The 19,011-nt window shown below is 43.7% G+C and overlaps 1 protein-coding gene across 2 annotated transcripts in view; it reads right to left on the reverse strand.

Moving 5' to 3' along the window:
* The window catches only part of SEPTIN8 (septin 8), a 77,955-nt gene that overhangs the window by 24,952 nt on the left and 33,992 nt on the right, over positions 1-19,011 (reverse strand). For both annotated transcript variants that reach the window (XM_050962748.1, XM_050962749.1), the window contains exons 2-4: positions 18,015-18,129; positions 11,090-11,285; positions 9,452-9,638 (exon numbers count right to left, since the gene is read on the reverse strand). In XM_050962748.1, coding sequence (XP_050818705.1) covers positions 9,452-9,638; positions 11,090-11,285; positions 18,015-18,129 — 498 coding nt within the window. The remainder of the gene's footprint in view (positions 1-9,451; positions 9,639-11,089; positions 11,286-18,014; positions 18,130-19,011) is intronic.

Below are 19,011 nucleotides of genomic sequence, written 5' to 3' on the forward strand. Positions count from 1 at the left end.
ATTCAAAACTGTCGCTTGGTCTGTCTATTGACACCCATTAAAATAAACAAGGCTGCTCTCCCAGCTCTGAATCTCTTTGTAACTCGCTAGGTGGATTTCCCCAGCTTTCATGCCATCCCCTGCTTAGCTCTCTGGTAGAAGGGAGACCACTTATTGGATAAAAAAAAGTGACCCAATTCGCTAGCTGCCCCATCATGATATTTTCCCATATTAGGCTTTTGTGAGTGACATATCTACTCATGAAAGTAAACAACAAACAGCTGGACTCTGGCAAATGTTCCTGCCCAGCTCCCATGACATACCTCAGTCCTGTCCTATGAGATCTTTGCAACTCAGTCCCAAGCTTCTCCTGACTAGAACCAGAGGTTAGGCAGGACAGTCCAGTGGTTAGGCTGATGAACCTGATTCTCCCAAGCCCCAGGTTAATTCTCTGCTCTACTACAGATTTCCTGCATGACCCCAGGAAACTCACTTAGGGCTTGTCTACACTAAGGCCAGGTCAACACTAAATACTTAGGTTGAGCCAGCTACGTCACTCAAGAATATGACGTAGTTAAGCCAAACTAAACCCCAGTGTAGACGGCACTAGGCTGGTGGAAGAATTCTCTTGGTGAGATGGATTAACTATAGCAACAGGAGAACCTGTTCCTGAAGCAGCACTTCTAGTGAAGACATAGCTGCAGGAAAGTTAATCTGAATTAACTGCCAAGGTGAGTTAGTTAAACCACATTAAACCCTTGTGGGGACACGCTGATTCAGAATTAGAGTGCCTTTAGCTCAACGGAGCTTAATTCATTTCCAAAGGTTTAACTAATCCACTTTAAATTCATACCATTAGTTAATAAAGATTAACTTCCCTGAGTGTCCTTGTATAGACAAGCCCTTATTCTTTCTGGGCCTCGGAGCCCCCTCTACAGAATGGGAGAATAGCACTTCCCCACTTCGCAGCGGTGTTAAAGGATAAACATATCATTCAGAAACTATGGCAACAGAGGCCATACAAGTACCTAAGACAGACAGACAGCCTAGAATGCAGTCTGGCTGTCTTGTTCCAGTTGCCAGGGGCCAAATGTCCCTCTTGTGAAAAAAACCATCACCACAATGGGCTATCTGGTTAACCATCTGAGCAGAGACAGAAAGGACTGAGTAGACCCAGAACTCCCAGTGCTGGTCTCTCCAGGTCTGGTATAAGGCCCATTTACCTGTGTGGAAGAAAGCATGACCTTGGGAGGAAAGCCCAGGACAGAGTGTATGCAGTGTTGCACCCTCCAGCATTTCCGGAAGTTTGTGCTGACAATTCAGCAGGGCTTGTGCTTTTAGAAACATTGTTTAGTCATTCCATTTTTCGACAAATTAATCATCCTGTTTCCTAACATACCCTCTTCTCAACAACCCAAATCCACCAGAGAAACGATCGGAACCTGGGGCTCTCTCTGACAATATGTCCCATAGCAGCTAATGAAGGATTAGAACACTGAAACTCAAAACAGGGATCAATTTGGCTCAATTGTCTTTATTAGTATTAAATAGTATAATCTGACCACGCAGTCAGGTCCTCCTCCTTAGAATTAGCTAAGCTCAGCCTTCTACCTATAACAATGCAGGAGGCAAAGGGCCCCACACAGTTTGGTATGCCCTTCCAGTGGGAATGAGGAAGCAGAGATTGTGTTAACAGCTGTTTCCCCTGGTATTTTCCTGGGCCCCTGCACTGCTCAGATAAAGTGCAGGCCAAGGCTCCTAGGATTTGGTTCTAATCCCCGCTGATCAGATTCTGTTTGCCTTGAAAAGGCATTTCAAGGAGAATCCTCTGCTCCACAATTTGAGATCCAAGAGGCTTTTTAAATAGATGATACGTCCAACAATCAGTAGCCAATACAAATATGAATGCCAGCAATTAGCTAACAGCAAAAAATAATGGTGCTTCAGTTGAATTAGTCCTGGATTATTCCACCTTTTCCTGACATCTGGCAAAAATATGAATAGCTGTTTAAAAAAAAAAAAAAAAAAAAAAAAACTGCATCAGGAAGGTATCAGAAAGTGTCCTGTTACAATGATTATGTCATCTCCTTCAAACCAAGTTTCACTTTCCAAGAACTTGTCAACTAACGATCTATACAGGAGGCCTGGATGAAAAGCAGGAGGTAACCCCGCCACACACACTCTCCCTATCCCCATTCCTCTCTGTCTACTACTCCCTTCCTCTACTCTTTTCCCTCCTGACTTTGATTTCCTTCATTTTATTATTTGTTTGTTTTGATACGTGTCATAAGAACCCCTGTCCCGGGAATATTGCTGTTAATGCACAGAAGAATCCATGGCTGTGTAAAACATCTTGGTCTTTTCTGATGGATTTCCTTTCGTACTTGCTTTATATGTTGGCTTCTAGAATTTGTTTGGTTTGTTGTACCAAAAAAAAAAAAAAAAAAAAATTGAAAAAGTCTAATAAATCAAAAACAACAACAAAACAAATGGGGTTTCAAGTGCTGTGGAGCTTGATCTACCCACCAATGTACATCACTCCTCTTACAATGGCCTTCGTGTATCTACTTGCAGTGTGAAGGACACAGCCCCAATCGACTGATATATAGTTTAGGGAGGAGTCAGAGCCAGTCTCATCTCACTCCTGACTACGTTTATAAAGCCAGAACAAGCCCATCTCAACAAAGCGAACATGGTTGAAAGAGGTTTATCCTTCCACTACCTGAGTAGACCCTAACAACACAACACTAATAATGCTTTGCATGTACACAGCGTTTTCATTCTAGGATTCCACAGTGATTTACAAACAATAATTGAGCCTCATAGAACCTATACGGGGCAGGTGTTATCCCCATTTTAAAGACAGAGAAACTGATGCACAGGAGTTTACCATCTGGTTTTCAGCTCCCAACAAAATCGATGGGCGCTCAGCACCTCGGTAAAATCAGGTTACAAGTGTCTGAAGTCAATGGCCTAGCTGGGAATAGGATCCAAGGATCCCTGTGTTCTCACGCTGCTGCTCTAACCTCTGCACAGTCTGGGAGAGGAGTGATTATATGTAAGGGTAGCGCTTACTGATTCGTTCTGCTCAGACCCCTACTTGCCAGGCCTCAGAAGTAAAGCTTTCTGAGATCTAATGGTAATCACATTCATGCCCCTTTCTGATGTGATCCAGGTATTTGCTGTGTATTCAGAATTCCTAAAAACGATGCAGCCTTTACTCAAATATCATTGGCTCATTCCACAATGTTAAAGCTTAGGAATAAAAGGGCTATAAAGCACTCCATTTAGAAACCTTGCAATAGGGGGAAAGCCCTTGGTCAAATAGGATCCCAGAGCGAAGCAGTAATTGTTGCCTCTCTCCTCGCCCCCAACAAGAAAAGGGAGGTGAATATTCTTCTCCAGCTCCAACAGCATCTCACTTTATTCTGTACCCTGGAGGTGACCCGAATGATCCCACTCACTTTGCCCTTCCACAGCACTGGGTTGCTCCAGTGTAAAAAAACCAAGGCCTAGGAGGCCATAAAGTATAGTACTGAATAAGCAGCAATAAACTACCAGGACACCAAACAGGGCTGGCTAGTGAGGGTTGCTTCAAACACGTTCTGCAGAAAGCAAAACTCCTGCACCTTTGAATTTAGTTTTCATTAAAGTGCCATTGCGCCCTGAAAAAGGACTGTGGAAAACTGCACCTTCTTACTCCTCCGTTCTGTAAATCAATACAAATTAATAGGTTTTAATTTTTTCACACTCCTGTTAGCACCGTAGAGTTAACACAGCTGGATTCTATTTTAGCTTGTGCACCATCAATCAAACTGTTCCCCGAGTTCCAGTTACACCTGTGGATCCTCACTGACGGCAACGGAGTGGTACAGGTGTCACTGAAAGCAGAGTCTGGAAATGCACAGAAACAATTAAGGGCATAAATTGGCCTGCAGAACCTCTCTGACTGGTGATGACATGCAAGTAGTAAAAAGTCCATCTGGGATCTCTGAACTCAGGTAGGGCAAGCAGTTAGCTTTATCTTGTAAATGGAGCACGTTGATTGGGAAATCATGGAGAGATGATAAACATGGAGCCCCAGGATGCCAGTTTTACAGAGTAACTTTCTAGGACAGAACGGCACTTTAAATGAATAACTCAGCGTGTTTACCTGTGCCACAGGGAGATGATTTTTTTTAAGTTCTTTTCTTATTTCTCTACTCGCACCAAGGGAAAAGCTAAACACATTTCAATTCAAATATGCCTCTTCTTATTTAACAGACATCCAGTCATCTATTATTAACCTAAAATCCAGCTTTGAAGATGTTTCTGGCTGCCTGGAAGTAATTAGATACAGCAGACAACAGCTGGCCGTGAGCTCAGCTGCAGAACAAATGCGGTATTACGGCATGATGGAAGACTTCACGCAAAAAAGCCTTAGCCCTAGAGGAATCTTGAAAATTCAGTACTTAGAGCAAGACATATTATTAAAATCAACATAGGGAATCAAACTGTATACCCAAGACCTGATCTCAGACTGTTAATATGGTACAGCAGAGGTATAACAATCAGATTCCTACCAAAAAAACCCAAGTCCCTTGCGAAACAAGTCTTAGAACTCAAGCCAACGCAGGAACCAACCTGTATGAGAGAGAGGACGATGGTCCAGTGGGTAAGGGGCAGGACTAGGACTCAGTAGCCCTGAGCTTTGATTCCTAGGTCTGCCATAGATTTCTGACCTTGAACTTGATCCTCAGAAGATCTCACTGACATCAACACCTGTTGTGATTAAACCCTTAGGCTTTGCTCTGCTGGAACTTCATTGGCAAACTTTTATTGTTCAGGGGTGTTAAAAAAACAAAAAAAACCACACCCCGAATGATAAAAGTTCTACCAACAAAAAACACTAATGTGAACAGCACTTTGGCAGCAGGAGCGCTCTCCAGCTGACAAAGCTGCTGCCGCTTGTTGGGGGTGGAATTTTTTTTGCCGTGTTGCTCAAACCTGCATAGTGTAAGCATCACCTTAATCTTTCTGATTCCTCAACTGCAAATGGGGATGACAACATTTACCAGCCTATCAGGAGAGTGTTGAGAGGCTAAATTAATGAAAGCTTGTAAAGCGCTTTGAGATCCTGGGATGGACGGTGGTGGTGAAATGCAAAATATCTATACAGGCCTGGATTCAACAGAAGAAAGATCACCAGTCTCCCCTTTCCTAGTTGTCTAAAGACACTGCATAAGTCTAGGTAATCATTCCATGAAATACAATCACTGTCTGAAGGCTTTGGGAGGGGATGCAATGGAACCATGTCAGTGTGGTTTAGTCAAGTGGCTTAGCCAACTTGAAAAAAATACTTCTCATATATGCCCAATTACAAATGATTAATTTTTGCTTGATCCTAGCGGAAGCAGGGGAAGAGTCCCGCTATAATTTTTCCTGGCTTCTATACTACCCCACTGGAATCTCCGGCTCAGCTCCCTTTACCCAGATGCCTGCCTGACCGCGAGAACTCCTCTTTCTCTCTCCCATGCAGCAGAGTCCAATAAGGCTGGGCCCAGGATCCGTGGGGGGATTAATCCGCAGTTTCATCATGGAAAATTCAGGACAGAGCCTCGGGTAGCTCCACTCTGGAGTACTCCCTCCGCACTGTCCACTTCTCTGCCCAGTGATCACTACGATTGAGTTCTAACCAAATACAATTTATTAAACAGCAACTGTAAACAAATAAGGACCTGCCTACGTGGCCAGCTGGCTGACTTGGGAGGGACGGCCTCTCCCCATTGGCCCTGAGGATCTGTCAGTCCCAGGATTCTGACTCCTCTTTGGCCCTTCCCCTTTCTCCTGGTATTAGGAGAGGGCCAACAAAAAAAGCACTACATTTTAGTAAGGGGATGTTAAGGGAAAGGAATGCAGGAGGAAAGGAATGTAAAAGCTTGGTGGGACCGCCACCACAAACAATGCCAGGGAAATCACACATGGGCATTCTTGCAAACATACTTTAGAGAACACGCAATGCTGGCATCACACCAGGAGGCAGAGTTTATTAGGGGAAAGTTTTCAGATGCCCTGTGATGTTAATGTAACAGCAACTCTGGGGTGCTGGAACAATTCGTATAGCGGGGGAGCTGAGAACCATTGAACCAAACCGTAAGCCCCGTATATGATGAAAACCATCTCAAGCCAGCAAGTACAGGAGCACCCCCAGCACCCCTCATTCCAGCACCTATGCAGCAACTACAGTTACAAGCAAGGCGATTACAAGGTGGAAGCCAGTAAGCGGTGCCAAATAAAATGGAGCTAGCTGCTGGGGCTAGCGTGGGACACAGACATCTGCAATCTTCTTCCAGTAAATGTCTGCCCTTAAGGAAAGTGCATCAGAGCCAGCTTTGGACAGAGGTTGGGTTGGAGAGTGAATCTTAAAAGTGATTCAGAGAGTCCCTGGTTACTGCAGAGTCCATGCTCTAGTTTACTCCTGTGCAATGCAGAATTTTGCAGAAATTAATGTTGTGCGAACAGAATTTCCTCCACTCCCCCACCCCCGCCACAATGAAATGGGCTGCAGAGATGTTGGCTGCTAGTAGGGGCCGCTGGCCCCAGCAGAGCCCAGCTCGCAAATAGAACACCCTGAAGGAAGGAGGCAGCGCATGCAGGAAACTCTGTGCAAGCCCGGGGCACAGCATCAGGCTGTTTCTCCCTCTGGATCCCTGTGTCTGGAGTGGAGAGGGGTGGGTGAGTGTCTGGGCAAGGGAGGGCCCCATTCAAGGTAAAGGGACCTCTGCAATCATAGGACAAAAAAGTGTGGTTAGTGGGTTACAGATTGTTGTAATAAGCCATGAATCCAGTGATTATCTGTTCAGGCCATGATTTTTAGTGTCTAGCACAATTATGAATTTCAGCTCCTGGGCTCCTCTTTTGAAAGTGTTGTGCAGGTTTCCTTTGAGGATGAGGACTGGTAGGACTTAGAGTGATTGCTTTGTGAAAAGTTGTTCGCCCACAGGTGCAGGGGTGGGTTTTTTGTGCATCTTTTATCATTTTCCTATGTAAGTATATTTGAGAGCGCAGTGACTGTCTGGTTTCACCCACATAGTTGTTACTGGGGCATTTAGTGCACTAGATGAGGTATGCCACACATTGTGATAAGTGTGTGTAAGACCCATGGATCTTAAAAAGTGTCTTGTGGGGGTGCTGATCATTGTAGCAGCAGAGATATGTTTGCAGAGTTTGTATCTGTTGTTCTGGCATGGTCTGGTGCTGCTTTGAGTTGGTGAGTCAGTCTGTGGGGAGCTTGCTTCTGATGATGCTTTGGAAAGGTTGCGGGGGGTATTTGAAGACCAGAAGTGGGGGTTCAGGAAAGATTTCTTTCAGGACAAAGTCCCCAGCAAGTATGGGTTGTAGTTTGATGATACCCCATGTAGATTCCACTGTGGGGTGACAGGGGTGTGGTGTGCTGTCAGAGGACGGGTTATTTCTATATTGAAGCAAGTTGTCTCACGGTATTTGGGTGGCCCATTTCAGAATGCGAACTCCTTCTCTGGTGAAGTGTCCCTCTTTGGTGAACGCAGTTTCGTGTGTGAAAGTGTATATCCCGGACTTTCTCCTTGGCTTATATTCTGTGGTATCTGAGAGTTTGGCTGTAAATAACAGATTTCTTGGTGTGTGCGGGGTGGTTACTGGATCTATGAATGTACATGCAGTGATCTGTGGGTTTCTTGCATACGGCTCTCTGTTGGGTTCCATTATTAAAGCTGACTACAGTGTCCAGGAAGTTGATGATTGTGTGGGAGTCTTCCAGAGAGCGTTTAATGGAGGGGTGGAAGTTGTTGAAGTTCTGGTGGAAATCTATGAGAGTGTTTAAGTTGTCTGTCCAGATGACGAAAACATCATCAATGGATCTCAGGTATATCACTGGTTTTGCGATATATTTGTCCAGAAATTCTTCTTCAAGGTGGCCCATGAGGAGGCTGGCATCCTAGTACCCACAGTTGTTGCCATGATTCAGATAAAGCATTTGTTGCTATTATGGATGAGGATGAAATGGGTGAGCCTGACTATGTGTTTGGGGTGGATCTCTGAGGGCTGTCTATTGTCTTGTAGATATCTGAGGCAAGCAGCTATTGTGAGGGATGTTAGTGTTTAGCAAAGTGACATCCACGGTGGCGAGGATGGCGTTCTGAGGGAGGTTGTTAATGTAGCAGAGTTTATGGAGGAAGTCAGTTGTGTTCTGAAGGTCCATTAAAAGATATTACCTCACCCATCTTGTCATTCTAATATCCTGAGGCCGACACTACAACTACACTGTATACAGGTAGCTATAGACATTTAGCTAGTGATGGAGAAAAAGGACTGGCAACCTAAGTGTTAAATATTCTTCAAGACAAGGAAATCACTTTTATTAAAAAAGCAAGATGAAGAAGACATCAATGACCTTTCGAGCCTGCCTCCAATTCCCTCACAGCATGCTGACCAAGTAGAAAGTGTGTCAAGAAGACCTACTTTAAGCTGCATGAATGTCATGTGACAAATCACATGACCAGTTGCCACCTAAGGGAGTGACTGCTTGAAGACCTATGTAACAAAATATAGACGTAACCACTAGCTAGACTATAAACAGACCTACTTTTTAGAATTTCTATGATCTTGCTAGGTTATTGCCCTGGCCATGCTTTGAGAAGGCAACGTGATACAGGAGTTAGACCATTGAGACACGTAGGTTCTGTTCCTGCCTCTGATTTGTTATTTGATCTAGAGCAAGTCACTTATCCTCTTTGACTTACTTTTCCAATGTGAATATAAGGACAACAATTCTAAAGTGCAGCTGTGGTAAGTCAAGTCCATATGTAAAAACATTTTTCATCGACAACTGCTTCATCCGTATATCCAAGGGCAAAATCTGTTACCTTTAGCAAGAAGTCTCCATTTTTACAGCTTTTTGCCCGTTATCACTACTGATAGGACAATACAGGCAGCACTGCAGTTCCTGCAACACAGCTGTGGGACAGCGAGCTGGAGCTCATCGTGGCTTGCATGTCAGCAAACCGCCTCTCTCCCTCCTTCCCCCAAAAACAATAGTTAACTAAGTTTCAGCTGGAGACTCCTTTGTTTTCACAAGAGATGATGAGCCAGAAACAGCCCAGTTTGACTTTCAGATCCCAAGCAAAGTTATTACAATGACGGGTGCTGCAGAAAAGCTTGAGAGAAACAAACAAATGTCTAGTTTTTCTTGCAAAAGGAGCAAATTTTTTTATGGACGCCACCGAGAAGAAATGAACACAGAACCCCATGAAACCATCTATATGAAGTCACTGATCAGGCAGATCTGTGCTTTAACCAGCCTAGCTCACAGAGCTGTTACGAGAATTCATCAGTTGATGCCTGTGAAGTGGTTTGAGACCCATGTATGGAAGATGCTATGCATTAATATTGCCTTACATCTAACTGAAAGCATACATTACTTTTGAAGAGTGGATGCTTGCCTTAAATGCCTTACCTTGCTATCCAGCTTCTTCATCGTTACCAGATCTAAGGATTTGAGTGAGTGCCCAGTTGGAGTGATGAAGTAAAGGCAGACATGGATTCTTGTGTCATGATAATTGAAGAGAGAACGACGGATTTTCAGCTCTTCTTGCAAGTAGTTTTCAAACTGTGTGTCAATGTAATCAACTACTGGCCTGTAACTAAAAACAGATACCATTAGCAACCAGAATGCTGAAGTTTAAATAAAGTTGACAGTTTAAAGCTATTATGCATTCTCTCAGGCCTATTATTTAAAAACCATTTACAAAGAGGCATAACATTTTTTAGCCCTCCACTGGCAACACGCAGAATGTTACGTTCACACACGCAACTTCTAATCAAAAGGCGTATTGCAGCATAAAAGGGATTAATGCTGGTGGAACTGAAATATGGAAAGCAGACAACTTCCACACATCAAGCTTTGACCAGATTTCAGGTGTAAAGTATCTCAATATAGTAGCATGGGAATAAAAAGAATCCTGAAGAGCCTTTACCACTGGATAGCCATGGCAGATTATAACCACTTTGAAAGGAGGCCAATTGAAATTATTGCAAGACGTCTTACAGGGACTGAGACTCATAGACTTTAAGGCAAGAAGGGACCATCATAATTATCTTGTCTGACCTCCTGCAAAGGTCACTTGATCCAAACAAGATGCAGGAGCAGTTAAATGGGAGGGGTGGGAGGAACCAATATCACAAACTGATCATTGTCATCACGGACAATTCCAACTATTCCACAGTTGGTTTGTTTTTTTAACTAGATTTGTAACAGTTTACAGGATAGCCAACCAAGCCATCTGAAAGGGAAGAAACTATTATTCCCTGCTAAAGACAATGGGACGAAACCTGAGATGTGCTGAGCATCTGCAATTCCCATTGACTTCAAAAGGAGCTGCAGATCGTCAGCATCCCTCAGAATTTGGCTCAGTGAGTTTTGAGTGAGTTAACTAGATCTTTGATTTAAGACACAGTTCTGTAGGTTCCCCACTAATCCAGTATCTTTCTGACTCATGATGTGAGTGAGCTCCCCTGGGTAATAGTTTTGGATGGATGGAGTGATAACACAACAAACCCCTCACCGTCACTAATAAAAGAACAGATTCTGCACACAACGGTACTCCTCATAGAGAAGAAGACTACTCAGCCTGAGTAAGGGTGGCAGAATCTGGCCCAACGCTGTGAAAGAAGAAGAGGTTTACAGCTTCTTCAACAAGCCTGGAGGAAAGAATTGGTCCTCAGCAGATCTCCTAAGAGAGCCATGTGTGTCTGTTGGTGTGTCTTTCACTGATTTAAGCAAACAAGTCAGCAGGATTACACTGGATTGTTTAAGACAACTCACAACACGTTAGTTTGCAGTGCCTCAGTAACCTCACCCTCTCTCCTTAGCCAAACTCCCTCCAGCATTCTCCCATACTTATTACAGCAACTCATCCCTGCCCTCTTCAGTCTAATGTGGCCATAATCAAGACTCCTCAAAATCCAAGTGGGAAAATTGGGTGCCCAGGAACAGAGGCTCTGTCTGTAACATTGCAGGGAGAATCACATATAGCTACAGGTTAGAACACTAGAGGCTGGTGCAGAAATGGCGACTAGATGGCATGTGACCTGCCTTTCATCTTTATTTATCTGGTCTCCAAACCCCACTGCATCCACGATTGTCAATTTCAGGTGCACGTTGCTCTCCTGCAGGTCATAGGTACGCGGTCGTAAGCGAACTGCATTCTCGTAATGACTGGCCTCCTCCGTCTCAAAGGTGGTATTGAAAAGTGTGTTCATTAGTGTGGATTTCCCGATGCCTGTTTCACCTAGGAAGGAAGGGTCACCCGTTCATTGCAGAGTGGAATTCATAAAGGGACTTCAGAGAAAATTAATTATAGAGCAGAACAAAAATTAAACTGTGAGAGGTTACTGCAGCTCCCCCAAGTTCAGAGAGGTATAATCATTGTGATGTTCCTACTGCCCTATTCCCAAAGACCTTTGATTCTTAATCTTATTTAGCATGTTGCTTCTGCATCACTGTTCATCCAAAGATCTCAAAGCACATGCAAACTAAATCAAACCAAACGTAACCAGAACCCTCCACTGCCTCCAACCCAGATTTAGAGCCCAAAATGATGAAAGTTAGGGAGAACATAACACAACTTACAGGACATTCAGTTCTGATTGATTCTTCAACTCAAATGCTTTTGTTCACAAGTTACAGTGTACTTGGCTCAATTTTTGCACACCTTTTAGGATCTACTCACAAAGCAATAGCTCCAGGTACTTAAAACAGTTAACAATGCAAGTCAGTGCAGTGTGATCTAGGGCCACGTCTACACTACAGCATAAAATTGAAATTATTAAAACTGGTTTTATAAAACTGGTTTTATAAAATCGATTTTACGCGTCCACACTAGGGCACATTAATTCGGTGGTGTGCGTCCATGGTCCTAGGCTACCATCGATTTCCGGAGCGGTGCACTCTGGGTAGCTCAGTAAAAGAATGAGACCAATAACTTCGATTTCCGTCCACACTAACCCTAAATCGATATAGTAATATCAATTTTAGGGTTACTCCTCTCATTGGGGAGGAGTACAGAAATCGATTTTAAGAGCCCTTAAAATCGATTTAAAGTGCCTTGTAGTGTGGACGGGTACAGCGTTAAATCGATTTAACGCTGTTTAAATCAATTTAATGCAGTAGTGTGGACCAGGCCTACGTTTCGTGGATCTGTGGCAGAACTACATGAAATGTCTGCTTAAGTCTTCGGATTCTCTTTTTCTCACAGTGAGGTTTTTTGTGTGTGTTTCAGCAGTGACCAATGTATTTGGCTTTCAGCTTCCTTTGTTTGGCCTTGTCACTTGTCCCTCTTTGGGGATTTGCACAAGCGGGGCAGGCATGTTCTCCCTCTGTGAGACAAAAGACTATTTCCACCCATCCAGGATTTCAGATTTTGATCACTTATGAAACAATGGAATATGTAATTTTTTTTTTTAGCAGACAGGGCAAAATCCCTTGTTAGAGTAACGGCATATGAGTCCCAAGTGGTGAATCTGGCCCAGAATGTGGGAGGAAGAGGTCAGGATTGAGAATCTGGGGTGGTCAGAGCAACCTCAGTTGCTTTTATTTAGTCCTGTACTGCCTGTTTGTCAATGGACACTTCCTGAGCGTGCCTGTGGAAATGGAGAGTTTGTGAGCGCACACAATGAGCTAAGCGACTGTCTTGCCAAGTGCATGCCTAATTCCCCAACCGACATGTGCATGCAGTGAGTGTGTGCACAGAAGGAGCCTGGGAGCTCAGGTTTCTATGGGTATATCCTCATTCAACGGAGGTATAATTTCCAACTCAGGTGGACATACACGTGCTAGCTTTCATCCAGCTAACATGCTAAAAATAGAAGCGTAGCCATGGTGGCACAAGTGGTAGGACAGGCCAGACGCCCCGAGGACAACTCTGCCTGGGACCCTAGGTACTCACTTAGGCCACTAGCCCCTCCTCCCTCAGCAGCTACAGTTCTATTTTTAGCAAACTAGCTTGATCAAAGCTAATGTGTGTATGGCTACCAGAGCTGAAATTTACGCCTGAAGCTCAAGTGCAGACATACCCTAAGTATGAAAACCAGGCCTGTTGGTACTAGAGATGGTTCTGGTCATTTTACATTAGTAAATGCTGCTAGCTAAGTAATAAGAAATCTTACTATACAACCACTCTACAAACCCTTTAAGTCTCCAATCAAAGCCAGATCAACCTAACAAATGCCCAGAGGCTTTAAAACTGCTTGTTCCTCAACTATACTCTTAATCCTTTCATCCCCAATGTGCCATTAATAAGGGTCAAAGGTTTGTAGGGCTCCCACTGCACAGAAACCCTCAGCCCCCTTCCCTTCACAGAAATGGACCTGCTAAGTCAGCTTAACCTGTCAGCCAACACATCTGTTCCTCTGTTGTGCATGGCTGGCCTACTGGCTGAAGGTCTGCCCTTGCCCAGCCAGAATGCATATCAGACAGCTGCTCCTCATGGCCCCTCTGCCTGCTCTGCTCTCCTAGCAGCTGCTGCGCCCCATCGAGCCATCTTGAAGGTGAAAATTAGAGGCACCATGAGTTCTTCATCAGGGGTGTGATGAACAAAAGTGTGGGTGTGAGCACGACATGCTGGAAAATGCCCCATTCTGACACACAGGGTATCAGTACATGCTGATCAGCCGGCAAATGCATGCAGCATTGAAACAAGGAAATAGGGAAACACGGCTTGGGTGTTTTATTTATTGAGAACCCAATGCAAATCCCATTCAAAAGGCTTAAAACACTCCTTAGATCTGGCTTGGTATAAATAAATCTTCCAAAATATTCCCAGGCTGCACGTTACAGAGACCAGGAAATGGTGCTGCATGGCACAAGAGTGGCTGCGAGGCGACACATCAAGCAGAACCAGCCAGGTAGGAATCACAAGGAGATAAGCATAAGAAAAGTTGCCTCAGACGCCAATCTGAAGCCACCCAGGCAAACTTTTGAAGGAGAGATGAGCTGCTCAAAGGCAAAGAGGGGTTGGAATGTTTTGAAATATAGTTAACAAAAGCCTCAGCTGGCTGGGGAGATCTGGTGATAGAATCTGGAGAGGGAGGAATGCCTAAGCTGAAGAGATGGGTTCCTCCTATAGATCTCCTGATGTACAGAGCTTACTTAGTCATTTTCCCCTCCCCCAACATTGCATTATTGCCCTTAGTCACATGCTCCAATCCACATCAGCATGGTCTGTGGCAAAGGTAAAGCAAGACTAACAGACGTTTGTTTGAGGCTGGGGGTGGAGGTAGTTAAACCAGTCACATATTTTGGTCTTGCAGGCCACATACCAAGTGCCATATTGCTGTACAGTCTTGGCAGAGCATTACCCAGGAGCAAGGCAGCAGGGATCCGTTGGTTTAGCATCATCCCCCTCTCCTAATGCATCATCTGTGCAGGAAGAGCTAGAAGAAATTTTTGCCAAGTTGAATAATTTAGACAAGCAGAGGGATGGAATGTGGAGTCAAATGGGGACACCAGAGTCAGGCTCAGTGGGAAGAAGACTACAAAACTAAGAAAATCAATAAAGGAAAGTTGAGGGTCTCTCCCAGGCCAGCTTCCCCAGGTGAATAATGATCACATGCACAGCCCAGACACCGAGGCAAACTGTAAAAGATAGAATGGATAAACCATACTGCTACATTTTCGGCATTGATGGGCCACCATTTTAACTTTACTAGGCATGCCCCTTCCTGGCCATCGTCTTTTGGAACCGATAAAGACAGTCTAAGGTGCACCAATCTGCTGAGCTGAACCAACATGTTTACGGGAGAATGGGATAACTGGCAAGCTGCTAGACTACACAGGTACCTAAGCCTAATACTAGGTTTTTATTTTAGACATAGCAGGTTCTGGAAGCCTTCTGCTCCCACCTTGGAGAACAAATATTGCGTGGAATATTTGTACTGTAGATAGAACGATGCAGAGTCAAATATTGGATCCCACAACAATGGCTAAATGCCATGCAAAGGAGACAAAAAACAGCTGATGATCCAAGCCCATGTGGCAGGGAAGACATTTGGAAAGCTCAGGGCTGACCTACCCAAAGTCTGTCAGGAAGCACTGACTTCTTCCAGCATTCTCCTGTCCAGGTTGGGTCAGGACTGGGAGGAAGAATTTGTAATGGCAGTCAACAACTGTAACTGGGTTCTTCTCCTTTTTCCAGGGAACTATAGGAAATCTGATGATCCCTCCCACTGTTTCATAGATTTAAAGGCCAGAAGGGACCATTGAATCATCTACTCTGACCTCTTCCCCCCTCAAAAAATAAATGTGGCGATTACAAATGCATGGTCTTCTGCTGCTGACACACTGCTTTTGAAGAATGATGTTACAAAGCCCAGGGTAACATCCTTGCTTAACGTTATGCTCTGGGTACAAGCAATGCTGCTTACTTGGGGTTTGGATGTAAAAAAAAAAAAAGGTGTAGGTAGGGAGTTCCTAAAGGGATGAGGATCAGAATAAAGGAAGTATTCCACTGCCCACTCTATGTAAAACTGTATCCAGTCTGGGCAGGAAGAGATCTTGGAACACATTTCAGATATTGAAAATATCACTTCCCCTGCCTTGATCACTGGTCCAGAGCCAGTGCTGGGAAGAATTCTCTGCCCACAAAAGCATTTCAACTGTTATTGCGGGTTGCTGTACTTTAAACCTAAAACAAAAGCATGCCAAGCAAACAAACAAACAAAAATCATCTGCAAGCCAGCATCCCCAGGCATCACCAGAAAGGACAGGCTTCAAGCAATCTGTGTGGCATCAGCTGCTAGAATCATGCACAAACTGAAAGGGAAAAAGCAAAATTATTATGAGATTATTGTAAGATCTGTTCTCTAGCAACCAGACAGCATGCTTAGAGATAAATGTTTTACGCTGAAGGCAAACAGGAAATTCCATCTTTCTCTGGGGATATAAATGGACCCAATTCAAAATCCTGGATTCACCCACCCCCAAATTCTGCCGAAGTTCCAATCTGGACCCAGCTCAGCAATAAAGCATTACTATTTCTAGCTGTAGTGATAGTGATTCTTAAGCCTATCATCAGCCACTTCATTTCCTCATCCTCAATCCATATGTCTAAGGCCCTACCAAATTCACGGTCCATTTTGTTCAATTTCACGGTCATAGGATTTAAAAACATCATAAATGTTATTATTTCAGATATTTAAATGTGAAATTTCATGGTGTTGTAATTGTAGGGGTCCTGACCCAAAAAGGAGTTGTGGGGGGTCATAAGTTATTGTAGGGGGTTGCGGTATTGCTACACTTATTTCTGCGCTGCTGCTAGCAGAGGCACTGCCTTCAGAGCTGGGCAGCTGGAGAGTGGTGGCTGCTGGCCGGGGGCACAGCTCTGAAGGCAGAAGTAAGGATGACATGGTATGGTACTGCCACCTGCACTTCTGTGCTGCTGCTGGTGGAGCGCTGCCTTCAGAGCTGGGTGCCTGGCCAACAGCCGCCAGCTGCCCAGCTCTGAAGGCAGCATAGAAATAAGGGTGGCAATACCATGACCCCCCTAAAATAACCTTGTGACTCCTCACCCTTTTTTGGGTCAGGACCCCAAGTTTGAAAACCACCAGTCTCCCCGCTGTGAAATCTGTATGGGATAGGGTAAAAGACCAGATTTCACAGTGAGAGACCAGATTTCACAGTCCATGACACATTTTTTATGGCCACGAATTTGGTAGGGCCTTACATATATCCCACAGCAGCTCAGGTACAGAAGCTAATTCTGTTTGTCCTCCCATCATGATCTGACTGCAGTAAAGCAACCCATGCGTAGGGATGGGCAGGAAATGTCTTTTTTTCATCTTTTGAACATTTTTGAGAATTTGAAAGGTCAAAGTATCAAAAACTTTTGTAGACCAACAATCCAAAAAAATCCCCAAAAACAAAACCCCAGTTTTGGCCAATTGAAACATTTTGTTTTGATTTTTAAAAAAATATTTCATGTCAATTTCAACCACTTTTAAAAATCTAATTAGCTTAAATTTCAAAACAAAAGGTTGCTTTGAACCAGAAAACTGGAATTCTTCATTTGAAAAAAATGTTGACATTTTTGGAACTTTTGAAAAAAAAAAGTGTTTTGAGTTGAAAAATTCATCAAAACCTTTCCCACAAAAAGTTGCAGGTTAGATGAACTGACATTTATTGAACAAAAAAGTTTAACAGAAATAAAATTATTATTAATAATTATAAATAAATAATAATAATCCCTGCCCAGCTCTATACATGTGGAATATTTCAACAGAAAAAAACCCTTCAACTATCTTTACGAAGAGGAACACGGTTTCCCTCATAAAACAATAAAACACAACATTATGTTAATGGCAGTCTGGACTTCTGAGTGCTATTGTAATGGCTGGCACCTTGGCCAACACACTCGGGACTGAATTAGGAATCTCCAGAGCTGCTACAACTACAACTAAAGAGGATGAGAGTCCATTTCAGCTCCAGCTAGAGAACTTTAACTCTGGAGATCTATTCTGAGGGGAACCTGTAACACACACTTACCAGTGGTTTACACTTTACACTATTCCCAGATCTACTTTAGACTCATTGTTACACCTTCACAAAGTCATTTAAGGACAAAACTTTCCAAAAGTGCCCATTAATTTTGAGTGCCTAGTGCATGATAGGCTATTGGCAGAACACCCACAACTCCAACTGATATTGAACACAGCTGAGGGTGCTCAGAGCTTATGAAAAGCAGACCAGAAGCATCCAAATTTAGGCCTACAAAATAAGCTAGCACTTGTGAAAATTTAGGCCTATGTGGTTTGCCCAAGGTCAAACAGAGAGTTTGTGACAGAGCAGGGAATTGAACAAATTTTGGCCTTAACTTCTCTGCATTTTCCATGTAAAATATCAGCAATGGTACTTATCTGTCTTTGTGACATGTTCTGACATCCATGGATCTGATGTGCTACTAGATTATTATTTATTGTATTACTATTACTAAGAATTTCCCTAGTCTGTGGTAAACTCTGCTTACCCACACAGAGGATGTTGAAGCTGAATCCTTGTGTTACAGATTTGCTGACAAGCTGATCTGGGAGACTATCAAATCCAACATGGCCCCCCAGGGAAAGATTCCGCTTCTCTTCATTCTGTTAAAGCAAACAGAGTCAATTTAGTGAGAGCATGTTAAAAGAGAGTCAATAGCGCAAGGGCCAAGGAATAAAATCACAAGAAACGTTACCATCGTACTCAAGGCAGCGCGTGTTTCCGAGTCACTGAGGGAATCCTACCGCTACCCGCACAGAGGTTTATTATGTTTTGATATCCACATTCCGGACATACTGGTAATTATAGCCAAGCATCAGTAGAAAAAAATCTAATCTTAACAGGGAATTATCTTAAAGAGACAGCACACTAAAGTGCTGAGCCGCTCTGGAAGAAAAATTCAGGGCAAGATTCAGCTGCATCCAGCTTGTGGAGAATAAAGCAGGAAAAAAACACATCTTCCCATGTTTTAATCAATCACTTCCCTCCCCCTTTAATGTTCTGAGAAGTTCCTGCACTGAATGATGTCAGAGCTAGTCTAGAGCTCCTTCAGAGCCCTTGATCTTTTTTCTTTGGCTTTGCCTTAGCAGCTTTGTTCAATCATACTTCCAGGGGTACGTGTTATAAGGGGAGGCAAATGAACCCTCTCACCTCACCATCTGTGACCACACCAGTTCCTCTTCTTCTTCAGCTGTTTCTATCTCTCTCACCCTCCCCCCACGCATACACTTTACAATCCCATCTGTCGCCTTCCTCCCCAAGTGGAAGAAGAAGCTGGTCACTTCTACTGGAAGCTTTGTTTAGAAATAAATAAATAGGATTGACACTGGAGGAAATAACTCAAGAGTAATAAAATGTCTCTCTTAATAAATCACAGACACACAGAAAGGCATGGAGCCTCCAGTCTGCTCCAGCAGGGATGCACATTCTACTCCCAGGATTTTATGCTACTGTGCCTGGGTTCTGAGTAAATACACACATATAAG

This window comes from Gopherus flavomarginatus, chromosome 7, assembly GCF_025201925.1.
Source record: "Gopherus flavomarginatus isolate rGopFla2 chromosome 7, rGopFla2.mat.asm, whole genome shotgun sequence".
Taxonomy (NCBI): domain Eukaryota; kingdom Metazoa; phylum Chordata; order Testudines; family Testudinidae; genus Gopherus; species Gopherus flavomarginatus.